This window comes from Lycium barbarum, chromosome 3 (genome assembly GCF_019175385.1).
Source record: "Lycium barbarum isolate Lr01 chromosome 3, ASM1917538v2, whole genome shotgun sequence".
Classification (NCBI taxonomy): Eukaryota; Viridiplantae; Streptophyta; class Magnoliopsida; order Solanales; family Solanaceae; genus Lycium; species Lycium barbarum.
The window spans coordinates 126,547,351-126,566,607 of NC_083339.1; the positions used below are offsets into that span (position 1 = coordinate 126,547,351).

At 36.1% G+C, this 19,257-nt stretch overlaps 1 protein-coding gene across 3 annotated transcripts; it reads right to left on the bottom strand.

Annotated features, from left to right (window-relative positions):
* Nucleotides 1-12,244: 12,244 nt before the first annotated feature.
* LOC132632328 (basic helix-loop-helix protein 80-like) lies at nt 12,245-15,314 on the bottom strand. 3 transcript variants are annotated; one of them, XM_060348215.1, is made up of 8 exons: nt 14,674-15,314; nt 14,423-14,578; nt 14,023-14,100; nt 13,829-13,897; nt 13,629-13,718; nt 13,374-13,475; nt 12,858-12,995; nt 12,245-12,711 (listed from the first exon to the last, which is right to left on the bottom strand). In XM_060348215.1, exons 1-7 carry the CDS (start codon nt 15,067-15,069, stop codon nt 12,903-12,905), a joined length of 984 nt encoding a protein of 327 aa, XP_060204198.1. In that variant the 5' UTR covers nt 15,070-15,314; the 3' UTR covers nt 12,245-12,711; nt 12,858-12,902. The 3 variants fall into 3 exon arrangements, with proteins under 3 accessions (XP_060204198.1, XP_060204196.1, XP_060204197.1); XM_060348213.1 differs by having other exon boundaries at nt 13,374-13,544; nt 14,674-15,306; XM_060348214.1 differs by having other exon boundaries at nt 13,374-13,544; nt 14,035-14,100; nt 14,674-15,301.
* Nucleotides 15,315-19,257: the final 3,943 nt, after the last annotated feature.

Genomic DNA, 19,257 nt, shown 5'->3' on the forward strand with positions numbered 1-19,257 from the left:
TTTTAGGGGGCATTTAGCTATAAGTGACTCTTAAGTTTTTTTTATTGAGAGAAGGTGACTCAAGTTTTAATTATTGAGTGGAGGTGATGTTTTTTGATTAGTGATTAAGAGGTTTTGACCTTGCCCAAAAGTTTTTATTTTGACACTTTGACCCTTAACTTTATTTTTAACACTTTGCCCTCAAGTTTTATTTTTAACACTTTGACCTAGTCATTATAAACCCTAAAATACCAAAATGGGTCCAAAAAAAAAGGGCGCCAATAGCTGCACCCGTTTTTGCTCTTTTCCCTCCTCTGTTCTTCTTCTCCTTCCTCGGTTCGTTCTTCCTCCTCCTTCTCCTCCTTCTTCTTCTCCTCCTCCTTCTTCTTCTTCTTCTTCTTCTTCTTCTTCTTCTTCTTCTTCTTCTTCTTTGGCAATTTTTTGGCTGGGCATTACTTAAGAAGTAATTTCCGCTCATTTGGTAAGTAAAATATTGCTGTTTTGTTTCAATTGTTTATGTGGGTTTTGCTGCTGATTTTCTAACAATTTACAGTAGCAATTGTACTTGTTGCAACAAGTGCTAAAGCTGCTGTATAAGAGCTTCTAAATTTTTGCAACAACTGTTGTAGTTTCTGCAGAAGTTGCTGTAGTTTATGCAACGGCTATTGTAGTTGCCGCCACAATTACAACAAATTATGTAGTTGTTGCAACTTCTATACTAATTGTTGTTAAATACGTAGTATGAATAAGTTGCAACAGATTTGTGAGTTGTTGCAAGTAGTGTACTACCTGTTGCAACAAGTATCTTACTTGTTGCAACAACTCATTGATCTGTTGGATTCAGCTTCAGTCCAACAGAACCTAAAAACTGGACCCAAAAAAAAAAAACTGTAGCTGACTCCAACAGATTAGTTAGTTGCTGCAACAAGTGTATTACCTGTTACAACAAGTAATTTACTTGTTGCAACAACTCAATAATCTGTTGGACATCTTCAACTGTCTTTGGATTAAACAAAACTCGAAAAACTAAAGTTGACTCCAACAGATTAGTTAGTTGGTGCAACAAGGATAGTACTTGTTGCAACAGGTAGTCCACTTGTTGCAACACCTGATTCATCTGTTCCAACAAGTCATTAAGTTATTGTATTTTGTTATTATACGGTCATGACCTTTTAAAAAAAAAACAAAATATATTTAGGTAGCATTAATAGGGGACTCAATAACAATATGTGTTGATTGCCATGCCGAATGGATCGAGAAGAACAATCGATATATTTGGCGATGGAAGGGTAGTCACATGTTAGAGACGATAGCGACGAGTGTCCAAAGAGATATTGTGTTTGATGATTTTGTGAACTTAATCATCACCTATTGTGAATTAACTTGTAAACCGAAAGATCTTGCCATCACTTACATGCATAGCTCTTTTGAAAACCAGAGGGTCTTGCCTTTTAAGATAACCGATCAGGATCGTTTGCGTACTTATTTGAATGATGTAGCTAGGCCCATTTTAAGGGTATACGTGGTTGGAAGCCCGGTAGAGAACCATAATTTAGGTCAAGACCAACAAGATGTGTTAAATGATAAATTGGATGGGGTAGATATGGATATGGATATTCCAGATAATGGAAGTGGGTGTGAGCCGATTCCTACACTCGAAGTTGCGAGCAATACACCGTGTTCTACACAATCTTCACAGTGCAGCCATGTTCAAGATGATGAAACCGGCTTTTATAAAGGAATGTCATTCAAGAACAAGGAACAACTAGCAATTATGTTGAAACTTGCTTGCGTGAAGAAAGATTTTACACTCAAGAAGGTGATTAATTCGCGCACTGTCTATTGCTTTAGATGTGTACATCCGGAGTGCAAGTGGTGGCTGAGGGCTATGAAGCTTTTAAGTTCTGACAGATTTTGTATTACAACCTACGTAAAGTATCACACATGTGATTCTGAGCATATTACTAGCCATAATCCACACGCCACAGCGAAAGTCATTGGTGAATACTTCAAAGATAGGTTTCCCGACGGTAAAGGCCCATCTACAAAAGATATGAACCAATCATTCCGCACAGAATTGGGTTATAAGGTAAGTTATTGGAAGGTCTGGAAGGGCATGGAGATTTCAAAATCTTTGACAAGGGGGACACATGAGCACGGGTATGCAGTGCTTGATGCGTACCGTTATATGCTTCGTTCCGGAAATCCAGGAAGCAAGACGGCATTGAAGGTTGATACTAATGGGAAGTTCAAGTACTTTTTTGTAGCCTACAAGGCTTGGATGCTTGGTTTTGCGCAAATGAGAAAAGTCATAGCTGTCGATGGGACATTCTTAAAGGGCAAGTACGAAGGAGTGTTATTGTCAGCCGTGGCGCAAAATGCGGAGAATCATGTTTTTCCTGTGGCATTTTGTGTAGTGGACAAGGAAGGAGTGTAATGCCTCATACAAATATTTTTTTGAACAAATGAGAAGCTTTGTAGATGATACCAAAAAGTTTTGCATAATTTATGATAGGCATCCAAGTATCAAAAAGGCAGTTTCAATTGTCTTCCCTTTATCTCATTATGGTTGTTGCATGAAGCACCTTGGGGAAAATCTCCGAACCGCCTTTCACAATACGAAGGTCATATCTCAGTTTTATAAAGCAGCAAAATCGTACAATATAGATGAGTTCAATGACCATTTCAATCAAATCAGAGATACCGTCTCTGGGGCCGCCGAACATCTTGAACATGTTGGATTCCACAGATGGAGCATGGTATTCTTCCCCGGATATAGGTATTCATACATTACCTTTCCAACAAATAACACATCTGTTGGAACAACTAACCCACTTGTTGCAACAGGTGAGTTAGTTGTTCCAACAACTCACTTAGTTGTTGCATTTTGTTATGACACAAATACGATAACTGAAGCTCTCTCCAACAAGTAACACATCTGTTGGAACAACTAAGTCACTTGTTGCAACAGGTAATTTAGTTGTTCCAACAACTCACTTAGTTGTTGCATCTTGGTATGACACAGAGACCATAACTGAAGCTATCTCCAACAAGTAACACATCTGTTGGAACAACTAAGTCACTTGTTGCAACAGGTGAGTTAGTTGTTCCAACAACTCACTTAGTTGTTGCATTTTGTTACGACATAAAGACCATAACTGAAGCTCTATCCAACAAGTAACACATCTGTTGGAACAACTAAGTCACTTGTTGCAACAGGTGAGTTAGTTGTTCCAACAACTCACTTAGTTGTTGCATTTTGTTATGACACAGAGACGATAACTGAAGCTCTCTCCAACAAATAACACATCTGTTGGAACAACTAACCCACTTGTTGCAACAGGTGAGTTAGTTGTTCCAACAACTCACTTAGTTGTTGCATTTTGTTATGACACAAATACGATAACTGAAGCTCTCTCCAACAAGTAACACATCTGTTGGAACAACTAAGTCACTTGTTGCAACATGTAATTTAGTTGTTCCAACAACTCACTTAGTTGTTGCATCTTGGTACGACACAGAGACCATAACTGAAGCTCCATCCAACAAGTAACGCATCTGTTGAAACAACTAAGTCACTTGTTGCAACAGGTAATTTAGTTGTTCCAACAACTCACTTAGTTGTTGCATTTTGTTATGACACAGAGACGATAACTGAAGCTCTCTCCAACAAGTAACACATCTGTTGGAACAACTAACTCACTTGTTGCAACAGGTAATTTAGTTGTTCCAACAACTCACTTAGTTGTTGCATTTTGTTAAGACACAGAGATGATAACTGAAGCTCTCTCCAACAAGTAACACATCTGTTGGAACAACTAAGTCACTTGTTGCAACAGGTAATTTAGTTGTTCCAACAACTCACTTAGTTATTGCATCTTGGTATGACACAGAGACCATAACTGAAGATCTTTATTTTCACAGGTATAATCTTATGACGTCAAACATTGCTGAGTCGGTGAATTCAATGTTCAATGTTGAAAGAGAGTTTCCCATTACTGCTTTATTTGATGCCATAAACAGGAGATTTGCAGAAAAATTTCATGAGAGACGTATGGAGTTCATCGACTCACAAAACATCTTTGTTCCTTCAGTTGAAAAGAATTTCAAAATTTGTCAACTTGGGGAACAAGTTGTTAGCCCATCAAATAGCCAACTACAAGTTCAGGGTCATCGGTCACGGTGCAGTTGCGACAGTCAATCTGCAAAGTAGATCTTGTACTTGTAGAGTTTTTGACCTAGACAAAATACCTTGTCCACATGCAATGGCAGCGCTTCGTGTCCAATATGGTGACGACTTTGGAAGGCGGATTTATGACTACTCATCTCCATATTATAAGGTGGAGAATTACATAATTGCATATAGTGAGGAAATTTGTCCCGTGCCTTCTGAAGAATCATGGGAAGTTCCTTTGGAGATTTTAGAGAGAGAGAGAAATGCCTCCTCCATATGTTGATCCAAGAAAACTCGGAAGAAGGCGGACAAAGAGGAGGCGCGGAATCGGGGAATCATTTCCAACGAGGAAAAACAAATGCTCCTTATGTAAAACAGCTGGCCACAAAAAAACAACATGTCCAAGCCTAAATGCTTCATAGTTGTAAATTGCATTATGCTTTAATAATAGTTATCTGTTGCAACTTTATGACATTGTAATGTTATTGTTTCTTAGCATGGTAATTTATGTTTAACTTCCAGCAAGTAATAAATCTGTTGCAACAACCAAGTTATATGTTTGTGTTTTTTCAACTAAGTTATGTGTTACAACTTGTGTTTTATCCAACACGAGTAAGGATTTGTTCAACAACTTAATCACTTGCTGCACAAATATTACAATTGTTGCAACAGATTCTACATATGCTGCAACAGATACTGTACTTGCTGCAACAAATATTGTACTTGCTGCAACAAATACTGTACTTGCTGCAACGGATACAACTTGTGTTTTATCCAACACGAGTAAGGATACAATCGTTGCAACAGATTCAACATATGCTGCAACAGATACTGTACTTGCTGCAACATATATTGTACTTGCTGCAACGGATACTATACCCGCTGCAATAGATACTATAGTTGTTGCAACAGATTCCTCACATGCTGCAACAGATACTATACTTGCTGCAACAGATACTACTTGGTTCACCCATATTTAGCGATCAACTACTCGATTCACCTATATTTAGTGATAAACAAAGGAAATCAACCATATTTAGTGATAAACAATGGAATACTTAATCAATTTGATGTATTTTTAGTCAGCGAAGAGGATCTCCTAAGCCAGCATGCACTAAATCGAGTGATCATTAGAGCGAATTGATGTGAACTACTCGATTCACCCATATTTAGTGATAAACAAAGGAAATCAACCATATTTAGTGATAAAAAATGGAATACTTAATCAATTTGATATATTTTTAGTCAGCGAAGAGGATCTCCTAAGCCAACATGCACTAAATCGAGTGATCATTAGAGCGAATTGATGTGAACTACTCGATTCACCCATATTTAGTGATAAACAAAGGAAATCAATCATATTTAGTGATAAACTAAGTAAATTGTTGCAACAGAAGATCCATATGTTCCAACAGATTCTTTACTTGTTGCAACATCTTCAGCAGCTGCTGGATTATTTGCAACAGAAGATCCATATGTTCCAACAGATGCCTTACTTGTTGCAACAACTAAGTAAATTGTTGCAACAGAAGATCCATATGTTCCAACAGATTCGTTACTTGTTGCAACATCTTCAGCAGCTGCTGGATTATTTGCAACAGAAGATCCATATGTTCCAACAGATGCCTTACTTGTTGCAACAACTAAGTAAATTGTTGCAACAGAAGATCCATATGTTCCAACAGATTCGTTACTTGTTGCAACATCTTCAGCAGCTGCTGGATTATTTGCAACAGAAGATCCATATGTTCCAACAGATGCCTTACTTGTTGCAACAACTAAGTAAATTGTTGCAACAGAAGATCCATATGTTCCAATAGATTCCTTACTTGTTGCAACATCTTCAGCAGCTGCTGGATTATTTGCAACAAAAGATCCATATGTTCCAACAGATTCCTTGCTTGTTGCAACAACTAAGTAAATTGTTGCAACAGAAGATCCATATGTTCCAACAGATTCTTACTTGTTGCAGCATCTTCACATCTGTTGCAATATTTGCACTAGTTGTTTTATTTTTACCAACAATTTAGGTAGTTGTTCCAACATATCTGTCACTTGCGTAAAACTACTGAAACAACTTAAACAATATATAAGGGTACTGAGCATATAATATATATTTAACAAATTTACATAATGTGTTCATCCACCATAATTCAAATGCAAGCAAAATATAAGAGAAATTGTTTAATGCAAACATAGTTTAAGAGAAATTGTTTGTCCCCACATTAGGGCTCCAACACCTTATCAATAATTCCACAAGCCCACCTCCATTGCATCCTCTCCACAGTATTGTCACTTAATAAGGTATCGGGCTTGGTCATATTCGTGCGGGTAAGCAAAGCTTCAACAAAAGCAAGTGACCAGGAAGCACATGCCTTATTGGTATCATTGTGGGGGATATCCTTCTTCCGAACAAACTTCCATGATTCATTCAACAACTTTTCAGGTAAGTGTGAGAACATGCCACTCTACTTTAGCAACTTGGGGAACAAATCCATTAACGGCTGCATGTGGCAGAAGAAAGCACCGTCACCATTACATGGGATTTTGCAATCATAAACATTGATGATACCCTCCTCAATGATGATCTCAACAGTGACAAAATGGTTGTCATTAATATTCATGACAGTTATGCTCCTTTTGGCACCAATCCACTCGCAGCCACCTGGGTAGGGCACACTACATCTGGGAAAAGCGAGACCATCATCGTCCCACCTAAAGAGAAGTCTTTGATCGTAGGGCACGACACCCACATTTGTAGACTCATTGGACAATCCTAAGTACATGTTGCGACAGTGATGGTAGAAGTTGAGGTCTATGATTCTATCAGAGGAATCATAGTACTCAGGGAAATTGAGCTGCCTCATACGCATCAGTAACAAGATTTCGTCTACATACTGCAGTAAAAGTATCAAAACAGTCAGCCACTTGCTGCAATAGGTAGTTAGAGTTGTTGGAACAACTAGAGAACTTGCTGCAACAGGTTGTTAACTTGTTGGAACAACTAGTTAACTTGTTGCAACAAGTTCATCGAATTACATGACTTGTTCAAACAACATACTGAATTATATACATATATATGAGTGTTGAAACTTACCCAATCCTCCCACCATTCGTGCATGTTTGTCATAACCTTGAAGTTTTCGGCCCCAAATTCATGCATTGAGTACAATGCTCTCCCACTCTTTTTGGATTTGATCAAGGTTTCAAGCTTCTTCTTTTTTGGGGGGTTTACACGCTTGAAAATATCAACTTTTTTCAGCACTTGTGGCACAACTTCAGCAGAAGGAGTAGCAATAGACTTCTGTGGAGTACTTGTTTTCCTTGCTCTACAATCAGCAAGTGCCTTGGAAATTGTTTTTGCCCTCTTGCGAATCCTAATAGGAGTATAGGGTGAGCTGAGCTTTTTGGATGGCTGGACACCCCTCTTGGACATCAAACTCTTTATAGCTGAATTCGTATCTTTTTGTGCCTGAAGCAACTCTTCAACCTTGTTTATCAAACCTTCCATTTTCAGCCTGCAAGTACTGCATTCACAAGCACAAGAATACACCTTGGAGGAACCGGCACCAACCGAAGAATATCTACCCAACCTATAAGGGATATCTGTGGTCTGCCCACCACCACCACTTTGGGGAGTATATCCACCAACTCCATCACCACCACCATCATCATCTCTTATTTTATCAGCAAGACCTTCCACTGCTTGTCTTGCAACATCAACAACAGTATTTATATCAACAGCATCATCAACACCATCACCATCACCACCACCAACTCCATCACCACCACCATCAACAACACCAGCCCTTATGATGGTTGTGGCTCCAGCCAATTCTTCATTTATCTGATCAATCAATTCATCATGCACAGATTCCCTATGCCCTAAACTAACGAGGCATGGCATCTGTACCTCTCGTTTTGTCGGGATAAGCCTTGGATGTACAACCTACAACAAACAAACAGATATATTCAACCAATAAGTGTGTAATCTGTTGGAACAACCCCCACATATGTTTCAACAACCTCCTAGGTTGTTGCAGCATATTCTTTAGTTATTGGAAAAACCAAAACAGCTGCTGCAGTTTCCTCTGCAACTGTTCTGATATTTTCCAATAGATTGTGAACTTGTTGCAACAACTGATCAAGTTGTTCCAACATCTTAGGAGTTGTTGCAACATATTCACTATCTGTTGAAATATATCAGAACAGTTGTTGCAACTTCCTCAGCAACTGTTTTGATTTTTCCAACATATTCTGAGGTTGTTGCAGCAGATAAATGTATCTGTTGCAACAAGTAGTTACATGCTATAAAACTATTCAGGGATATTTTCCAACAAATTCTGACTTACTGCTTCCTTGGGGGGGGGGGGGGGGGTTAAAAGGATTAAGATTCATTTTTTTGTTGCTGTTTTTGGTAGTCAACCATCTGAGGATCCTTGGAAAACAAACTTCTTTTGAGTAGTCCCTGACTTGACTCCGTAGGTGAGGAATGACTTCAAATGCCCGAGCCTAGAAAAAATTATGCCACCAAAAATCAGAATAATTAGTGAAAGAAAAGAATTAAAAAGATAAAACATTGAAGAAAGAAAGTTTACCATGAAGGCCCAAGGGAAGCCATAGATGTTGGAAGTCTTCACATTAGGGTTCAAAGCTTTGCACAAATATTCAACAGTCAACTTAAAACTTTTATGACCCCATGGATAGTTATTGAATGCCTCATGATCCTCCGACAATTTAATCAAACCAAGTTCTATATTATTCTTTACATCCCTTGCCCAAAGAATAGAATTCTCAAACCAAACTAAGCACAATGACTCCTTGTGCTTTCTTGACATTATTTCTGACTTCAAGTCTGCTAGCAAATCCACTGCCTTGTAGCTTTTTCCACAAACATCCGCTAAATCCAAATCATCATCAACCTTGGTTTTGCCTTTCTTGCCTTTCTTGGCTGCCTTGGATGACTTGGGTGTCTTGGCTCCCTTGGATGACTTGGGTGTTATGGCTCCCTTCTTTAATGTAACTGTAGGAAGAGGCTGAGAAGGATCATGACACCTCAGTCCGGTGATTATGGCAAACTCCTTGATGTCAAAACAAACTGGCATGCCGCAGTAGTTTATCCATATCTCATCAGTTTTGCTGCAAATAATTCTTTGTTTGAGAAGACCATACACAATGGTCATTTGAAACCTTGCATTGTTGTCCTCAGGCAAATCTAGATACATGCCAAAACATGTGGCCCTGAAGAAATCCTCCAAGTCCTCCTCCTGAAGTATCTTCCTAAAGTGATCAAAGGGCTTGCGCATGACTGATTTTACAACAAGATCACCATTCAAATCACCTAGTTTATCCATCGGCATCTGCACACAGAACTTCTCAATACTGAAAGTTTTGACAACTTCATCAGTGGAAGGTCTATCAATATCAGTCCCAATAGAAGAATCAACAGCCCCGGTCGCCGACCTTTCAAAAGATGCAATTTTATCCTCTTCATTGTCATCATTATTTACATCATCATCATCATCATCATCATCATCATCATCATCATCATCTTCTTCTTCTTCTTCTTCTTCTTCTTCTTCTTCTTCTTCTTCTTCTTCTTCTTCTTCTTCTTCTTCTTCTTCTTCTTCTTCTTCTTCTTCTTCTTCTTCTTCTTTACTTTCTTGGCCAGAAACTCCTACTTGAGAGGTTTCCTGTTCAGCAGTTTGTTCAGAAAGAATATTTGCCTGTTCAGCAAGATCATCTAATGATGGCCCCTTAGCTCTTTTACTAACTGTAGATGATTTCGATGATTCCTCCCCTTTTATTTTTCGTGAAAACAGTTTATCTGCACACAGGAGATAAGCAAAAACACTTTCAATTGATTTGTGCACCATTTAAAGTAAATAAATAATGAATTTTTACAAGAGCTGAAGCATATGTTGCAACAAGTGTGTAATTATATATTGGAACAACTCCATCTTATGTTCCAACAACTTCATAAGTTGTTGCAACAGATTATACATCTGTTGGAAAATATTAATACAGTTGCTGCAGCTTCCTCAGCAACTGTATTGATTAATTCCACCAGATGGATAATCTGGTGCAACAACTCGTAAAGTTGTTGGAACATATGATTGAGTTGTTCCAACAGACTAATCTGTTGGAAACCATCAGAACAGTTGTTGCAGCTTCCTCAACAACTGTTTTAACAATTCTCAACAGATTTTAAATCTGTTGCAACAACATATTCACTTGCTGCAACAACCTCAGCAACTGTTGGATTTTTACTAACAGATTAGAAATCTGTTGCAACAGATTACTCAGCTGTTGGGTAAAAACAAAAAAAAATGGCAAGGCCATTTTTCCTAAGCCTTACAAGGACAACAATAGGACAACAACATCTATTTCACTATCAGGCTGCAATATCAGTGTATTTCAAACACACAACAGTAAAAAAGTTGAACAAAACACACAACATTGCATAGACACCCTGCCCATGTTCTTCCTCTTCTTCTTTAACCAAAATTAGTCATTTTCGTACTTTTATTTCAAAACTCTAACTTTTGAACCAGAAAAAACATTTGTTTCAATACAAACACACAACCATCACAAGTTAAACAAAATAAACCAACCTCAACTGTCAAACAAGTGCTGAAGTTGCTGCAACAACTTACTCAGCTGTTGGAAAAAATCCAAAAAAAATTCAAACCCTTTTTTCGAAACCCCAAGGAGAACAAGAACACAAATAGTACCAAAAACCATAATTTCACAACCACATACACTATTTAACAACACAGAAACCCCAACAAGTGGAACAAATAGAGAAAATGCGGGTTTTGTCAAGCCTAACAAGCCCTTTTTTCGAACTCCTAAGGAGAACGAGAATACAAATAACACCAAAAACCAGAATTTCACAACCACATACACTATTTACAAACACACAAACCCCAACAACTCGAACAAATACAGCAAATAAGGGTTTCTCAAGCATTGAACAACAAAATAAACAACATTGCAGCCAAACCCATGTTATTCTTCTTCTTCTCTGACCAAAATCATCATTTCTCACTTTGATTTCAAAACCCTAACTTTAAAAGAAGAAAAAGTTGAGCGGTTTTACCTGAGAGAAATGGAGAGCAACAGTTCGTATGAGAGTCAGCTTTTGAAGAGGTTGAAGACAGTTTCAAGAAGCACATTTAGCAGTTGAGATCAGTTCGTGGGTTTGAAGTTGAAAGTTTGAAGGAGCAGTTGAGATCAATTCCTGTTTTGAATGAAGTTCGTGTGGTTTGATATTGGACCGATGTTGAGTTTGAAATAAATGGGGGTTGGATTAAATGATTTGGGGTCTTTTTTGTATTTTATAAAAGATTAACAAGTTTGGCAAAATACATTTTCAACCCCAATTTTCTTAATCCCAAATTTAATTGGGTTTTGACTTGATGTGGTCTCTACAAGTCACCTCTAGTAATTTCCAAACTTAAAGGTCACCTTTACTTAAATTTTCGCTTTTTTAGTATGTTAGGTCTCTTACTATATTCGGTAAATTTTTAATTTTGAATTTTACCTGACATATTTAATATGATCACAAGATTTAAAAAATATTTTGATACATTAGGCACATTAGACTACAATGTTTTAAATAAAAATTCTTTCTCAAAATACATATATAAACATAGTCAAAGTAATATACTTAAAGTAATTTAAATAATTTGACTCTGATGCTCCAAAGATATCATATAAAATGGAACATGGAATAAATTATAAATTTCCCCACACCAGTAATAGAAACACAGTAGTTTGACAAGTCTTTTCTCCAGGAGAGAGGGTGACCAGGTGAAGGCAGTAGATCCGTTACCTAAAGCCTAGGGTTGTTACCAAGATTCCATCGTACAGCCATAGATATGAAAGCAACAAATCCATCCTTTCATGCTAACCAATCATGTCAATCCCAAAATAACACAAAAAATTAACTAATACAAACGTAAAAATATTCAATCATATTTATCATAATAGGTACTTCTTTATGTCTTGATTACTTCTTATGCCTTGAATTTCTTAGTGAATTTTTTTGACTCTGCTAAGTAATAACACAGAAATTAAGACAGCACCTTATAATTAAAGCAAACAATCATATTTATCATAATAGCTACGTACACATGGTAATACAAGAAGAAGATGCAAAAAAGAGGAGTACATTTTTTTTTGTCTCTACATAATATTCTTCTTCTTTCTAGCTAAGCTAGGGTTTAACCACCACCATCACATGGCTCTAGGAACTTGTGCTTTCAATTGATTCAGGAATCAAGTCGAATATTGGTCACAGCAACAATCAAAAGGATCTCCAAAAAGATGTGTCTCAAATAGTTCTGCCAGCTGACTCCTTTTAATTTCTTCTTGGTACTCTTTTGGCTTCCACTGATTTCTTGCACTTCATAAATATCATCCATCCAGAAGGCCCGTCATTTCAATCTACTGAATACTAATTAAAAATACTCCGAGTCTTGATAGAGTGATTTAGAATATAATCCTCCATGCATATGTTATATACTAGGCTAGCTACAGTCAGGTTCAAAGTGCTGCACAAAATTAAACAAAATTGTCAGCTCTTAATTGTAGATATATACTTTAATTAAACTCTAATGATATTTATGTTCAAACTATAAATTAAAATGCTTGATTTTTTCTCTTGTATTACTAATTAAGACAGTGATGGATAGCTCACCAAATGTTCAGTAGCCTGTAGGGCAGGCCAGGGCCTGGTGTTACATTAATGGAAAGAACAAAAGTTGTTGCTGAATCCTGACTGATCAATTATTTTTTGTCTTAGGTCATCCGCACCCCATAAGAGCTGCCCATTACCCTGAAAAAAGATATATGTATTTTTCCATGTTAGAAAAAAAAAATACCTCATGTATATTAGCTATATAAGTACTATTTCTCAATAATATTCCAAAGTATTTTCTATTTCCCAATCAAAATTAGATTATTTATTAGTAATTAAGGTAAATTTTTATGATAAACATTAATCGATAACCTGATAACATAGTAACTAACCAACTATCACATATTCAAATTTACTATATAAAAAAATCTTTTACATTGTCAATCAATCTATTTAATGTGTCATCAAAGTGTCTGATACCAATTCCATCATAGAGTGTCTTGTAGGTGATTGTCTATTTGGTGATTATGTATAGAGTGTTATAGATTATGACCATATTCAGTGAATATACAATACCTGAGAAATGGAATTAGGGAAATGGGCCTGTTGGAACATGAGAGATGCTGAATTATCCAAAAGAGGATAGCCACTATTAGTGTTAGGAATAACTTCAACTGCCTGTGATGTAGTAGTGTTAGTAGGGCCTTGCTGAATATTTAGTAGCGGTGTCCCCAACCCACTCAAATTCTGAAAAATGATTTAAAAGAAATAAGAGTCTGAAAAGTAATTAGCCTATTACATATTTGAAGGAAATCAAAAGAAATTTTATACCTGGTCATCAGGTCTGACCATGAGTGCATCTAAGTCCATGCCAAAGTCATAGTACATTGGATTCAAAGAAGTAAGTTTCATTGAGAGAAACTGAAGCATCGGAAACACATAATATTATTAGTAATTTTTTAGGTAATTAAGTCAATGAGACAGTGAATTAATTGTTAAATAAAGGAATTAATTAATTATTCTCTTTTTACCTCAACTTGGTTTTGCAAAGATTGGACATAATTGATTATCTCATCCAACATGAGGGCCTTTCCAGTTACCTGATCTCATTTAAGTCACATGTAGATTCTCAGAAGAATAAATAAATAAAGATTCTATACTATGAAAAAGTGTCACTCTACTTTACACAGAAAGACAAATAGAAGACAAAAATTACTGAACTAACTTTGTTATTCACCTTGTCACAACCAGGAACAAGAGATTGCAATGTCTTCATCCTTTCACTTATTTTCTCTCTCCTCACCTGAGATCATATCACAAGTTAAACAGTGAGAAAACTGTTGCACATGAATAATACTAGTAGTAATAATTTTCATAGAACTAATTATTTTCATAAAACATCGAAGTTTATGATCGAGTAGTAAATACTCTTTTATTTTTAACCATAAATCTCGAATTCGAGCACTATCTACGAATCATCTTTAGTAAGAAGTGTTTTAACTCCAACGTGGAACTTTTTTCCAAATTTGATCGGCCCGAATATAATTACCAAAAAAATATCATAGCACATTGGTAAATTTTAGTTATAGCTGGGGGGGGGGGGGGGGGGGGGGAGGAAATTGTACCCTTTCAGCAAGACTATGGCTGTCAGTTGCTTGGCCCCTTCTTGCTCTAACATGAATGTAGCCATATGGTGCCTCTTCATTTGCTTTCTTCTCCTCTTTTTTCTCATCTTTGGCTACTAATTTGCTGTTGCTTTTCTTCCTTTTCCCATTATCACCCTGTTTTACGAAAAAAAAAAAACTATTAATCCCAATTCCAAGAAATTGATCAAGAAGGTGAAAATTTAGAGGACATATATGAAAATTTTAATTACCTTAGAATGAGCAGAACTCCTAGAAGGAGATCCTTCTCTGGATTTTCTTTTCTTGTCCATATGAGTGACATTAGGCTTATTATTCTCACTTTCAATTTTATCAGTAACAGAGGAAGAATCCATGTCCAAACTGCTGCTGCTGCTGGTACTTTTGTTGGTGACAGAATTAGGCTCATCATGGCTAAGAGTAGTAGTAATATTTGGGTTATTTTCATGAACAATCACATTGGAATGGAATTCTGGTTGGTAAAATTGGGAGAAACAATTCTGGACTGTACAAGAATTGTTTGGTTCTTCCAAAAAGCCAGACATCTTAATGGGAGAACTTGGCAAAAAAACTGTGTCAAGAAGAAAAGGGTTGGTGTGTTGTAATTGGTATGATGAAAAAGCAGCCATCTTTTTTCTTCTTTCAACTTCTTCTTTTTGAGTTTATGATTTGCTTTGGAATACTCAATGGACGGCTTCAAGAGACTGAGAGGTAGTCGTCAAGAGGGTAATAATATTTGGTTTGAGAAAATGAATATGCCAAAGGGTCAGGTTTATATAAAGATGAAGAAAGAGATTGGACACAAAAAATTTGGCTAAAATAAATCTTTTTTCCTAGCTTATGCCATGCATTTGACTGGTCTTATCAAAGCTAGGGGGAAGGTGGGGGCTATTAAATATGATACTCCTAGCGGCTTATATCTATAGACAACTCTGTTTTTTTCTTATAAAAAAATAAGTAAAAGAATTTTCTGATTAACATTATTTAATAGTTAAGCAGATAAAGATGTCAGAACAGTACTAGCTAGTATGATTATATAAAGACCTTTTTATATGAATGACTTATTTCCTTTTTAGTTTGTGTCAAAATAAATGATCTTTTTTTTAATTTGGAAACAAATTTATTTTATGAATGATTTACAGCCACACAAATTTTCAAGGCTTATTTTGAACCACAAATTTTAAAAGTCTTCCCTCTTTCTTAAATATCGTACCCAGTCAAATGAATTATATCAATTGAAACGGAGAGAGTATGATTATATAAAGACAGTGTACTTGTTTGTGTTAAAGTTGCCTCAAACATGCAGGCAACCGCAAATTATAATGAAATGTCAGTTGCTTTTTCTGGTCTTCGGTTGAATGGTTATCTTCAGTGAATCAGGAGCCCGCACTTTTCTAATCCGAAAAAAAAAACAAAATTGGAACCAAACTAATCTATTAAAAAAAAAGAATTAAATTGGGCTTCACGCATAAAATTTGTGCGTGAAAGGATCAAACTGTAACTTTTTAAGTTTGGTCCTTTCACACACAGAATCTGTGCGTGAAAGGGATGTTTTTTTTTCTTTTTTTAAGCTATCAAAAATCACGTTTTTTTTTCATACTTTGGGCAAAGATTAGTTATGTTTCAAAATCCCGAAATATCAATATTTTATATAGAACTTAATATATTTTTTTGCGTACAATAACGTCGGCTCATTACATCAAGTATACCTAAACGTTTGGATCGTCGTTTTAGGGGTTGTAGAGTGCCCCGAAGTAAGTTTTGTTTGCTTGGAAACTTGTCATCTTTAGATCTATGTGTCATATTTTATAGGATTTTGATTTAAGTGTTTTGAAATAAAAATATTATATTAAAAAATAATTCATCAAATACGAGAGGTTCAACCAAGGTATAATATATCTCATTCAATGCTCCCACCAAGGTTTGATCCCATGTTGTTGGCATAAAAAAGAAGTGAGTAAAAAAGAGAGGCTAAACCACCAAGCCAAATTGGTGATTGTTACAAAGTAGACCCTTTTTATTTTTTATACTGTTTACTAATGCTATCTAACTCGTTTTCATAAATTGAATTTCGAACCTCGAAATTGACATTCAAAACATTATTACCACGGGATAGCGGATAGCATCTCGAAATAGTTTTTTTATCATTAGATTTTTACTAGAGAAGAATGAAATTTTTACACAAATTTGGGGGAAAATTCAAATTGAATGGGATAACGGACATTTTTTAGAAAATCGGCTCGGCCAAACTGCCTTACGGCAGTTGTCCGCGTAGATCTCGAAAAAATACTCGAAATCAAAAAAAAAAAAAAAAAATCGCGTAAATCGGACATCCGAGCGCAAAGTTATGACCATTTAAAGTTTCAACAATTTACAATTAGTTTTCCACCTATGCTCCGGTCCTTATTTTTTATTTACGTGAGTGAAGAGGCATATGTATACTTGATGTAATGAGCCGATATTATTGTACGCTAAAAAAATATTAAGTTCTATATAAAATATTTATATTCCAACGTTTTGAAATGTGACTAATCTTCAGTCAAAGTATGAAAAAAAGCTTAAAGATAACAAGTTTCCAAACTTACTTCGAGGCATTTTACAACCCCTAAAACGACGATCCAAACATATATGTATACTTGATGTAATGAGCCGACATTATTTTATGCTAAAAACAATATGAAGCTCTATATAAAATATTTATATTCTGGTGTTTTGAAACGTGACTAATCTTCGGTCAAAGTACTGAAAAAACTCAATTTTGAGTTTGATTTCCAAAGATGACAAGTTTTCAAGCAAACAAAACTTACTTCGGGGCACTTTACAACCCCTAAAACGACGATCCAAACGTTTAGGTATACTTGATGTAATGAGCCGACGTTATTTTACGCAAAAAGTATATTAAGTTCTATATAAAATAATATATTCCGGTGTTTTGAAACGTGACTAATCTTCGGTCAAAGTACTGAAAAAAACGTGATTTTAATAGCTTAAAAAAAGAAAAAAAATACCCCTTTCACGCACAGATTCTGTGCCTGAAGCCTAATTTGATTTTTTATTTTTTTAATGGGTTAGTTTGGTTCCAATTTTTTTTTTTTGGGTTACAAAAGTGCGGGGCTCGTGAATCAGAGATGCAAACACTGGGGATATTGATTCAAGCCAGTTATTTAAATGACATTTCACAAGAGTAGGAACGTAATAGAAACATCTATTTATTGCTGTTACTAATTGTACTTGTGTTTCTCTTCTTTTAATAATGGGAAAAGAGTTTAAAAAAAAATCATCTACTTTGGGAAAAGAGTTAAAAATATCAAAAAAAAATTTTTGGAAAAAAGGCTAAAAATATTCTCCGTTATAATGTTGGGTTGAAAATACCCCTCCCATCATTAAAGTTTTTAAATATACTCTTGTCTTAACGGAATTTCCCAAAATAATCCGATTTCATTTTTAAACCCGATCCAACTAAATAAAAAACCCATATGGGTTACCCGCTCTTGTGTCTAGTGGCTCCAGATGTAGGACTCGGGAACAAGTTGGTCGCATATGAGCTTTTTATGTAGTTGAGTTGGGTTTAATGAAACGGGTTTAAAAATGAGATCGGGTTAATTTGAAAAATTTCGTTAAGGCAAGGGTATATTTGAAAACTTTAATGACGAGAGGGGTATTTTTAACCCATATTTGTAATGGAGAATATTTTTAAACCTTTTTCCAAAATAGAGGGGCATTTTTGACCCTTTTCCCTTAAATAATTGTACTAATCAGAAAGCCCGTAGCTTACCTACATCCGTATTTAAATCAAACTGCACTCTTTTTACCATTATTAGGACTCTAATTAAATGAGGTAGCAGGTACTTATGACAACTCACTTATTTCACTACTTTCCATCAATATAGATATCGAATAACCCTATTTTCTAAAAACTAAAAACATAGATGAAAAAAATCACCTTTTTTAATAAATTTTTGTCTCACTTTATTAAGAATAATAGTCTGGTCACATATGTATGATCTAACTTTTCACGAAATAGAAAGTAACAAAAAAAGTAATACATCTTCTATAGTAAGAAATAAGCGGGTAGCCTTTTTTAAGGTGTGAGTCTATCTCAGTGGAGAAATTAGTTTTAAAAGAATACAACAACAACAATCCAGTGAAATCCCACAACGTGGGTTCTGGGGAGGGTAGAGTGTACGCAGACCTTACTCCTACCAAGGTAGGACGGCTGTTTCCGAAAGACCCTCGGCTCAATAAAAAAAAGCATAAAAAGAGGTCAGATACGGCTAAGAGATTCAAAGCGATATGGAAATGAAGTAACGCAAGCGACACACATAACATAGAATAATCAAAGCACAGGAAATAACAGATAATAGCATAAATCAGAGCACAATAAATTATACTACGATAATGCGACTACTAATAAGACAGGATAATGAGACTATCTACTAGCCTTCTACCCTAATCTGGGTCCTCCAAACCCTCCTAACTAAGGTCATGTCCTCGGTAAGCTGTAACTGCGTCATGTCGTGTCTAATTACCTCTCCCCAATGCTTCTTCGGCCTACCCCTACCTCGTCTGAAACCATCCATGGCCAACCTCTCACACCTCCGCACTGGGGCATCTGTGTCTCTCCTCTTCACATGCCCAAACCATCTCAATCTCGCTTCTCGCATCTTGTCTTCCATCAAGGCCACTCCCACTTTGTCCCGAATATCCTCATTCCTAATCCTGTCACTCCTGGTGTGGCCACACATCCATCTCAACATTCTCATCTCGGCAACTTTCTTCTTTTGAACGTGAGAGATCTTAACTGGCCAACACTCCGC

What these genes read in the sequence shown, in the direction of transcription:
- LOC132632328 (XM_060348213.1), bottom strand. Translation starts at nt 15,069, where the DNA reads ATGGCTGCTTTTTCATCATACCAATTACAACACACCAACCCTTTTCTT. An exon ending in GCCATAGTCTTGCTGAAAGG is followed by an intron (nt 14,101 to 14,422) that starts GTACAATTTCCT and finishes ATATGATCTCAG; the next exon opens with GTGAGGAGAGAGAAAATAAG. An exon ending in CTTTGCAAAACCAAGTTGAG is followed by an intron (nt 13,719 to 13,828) that starts GTAAAAAGAGAA and finishes CCGATGCTTCAG; the next exon opens with TTTCTCTCAATGAAACTTAC.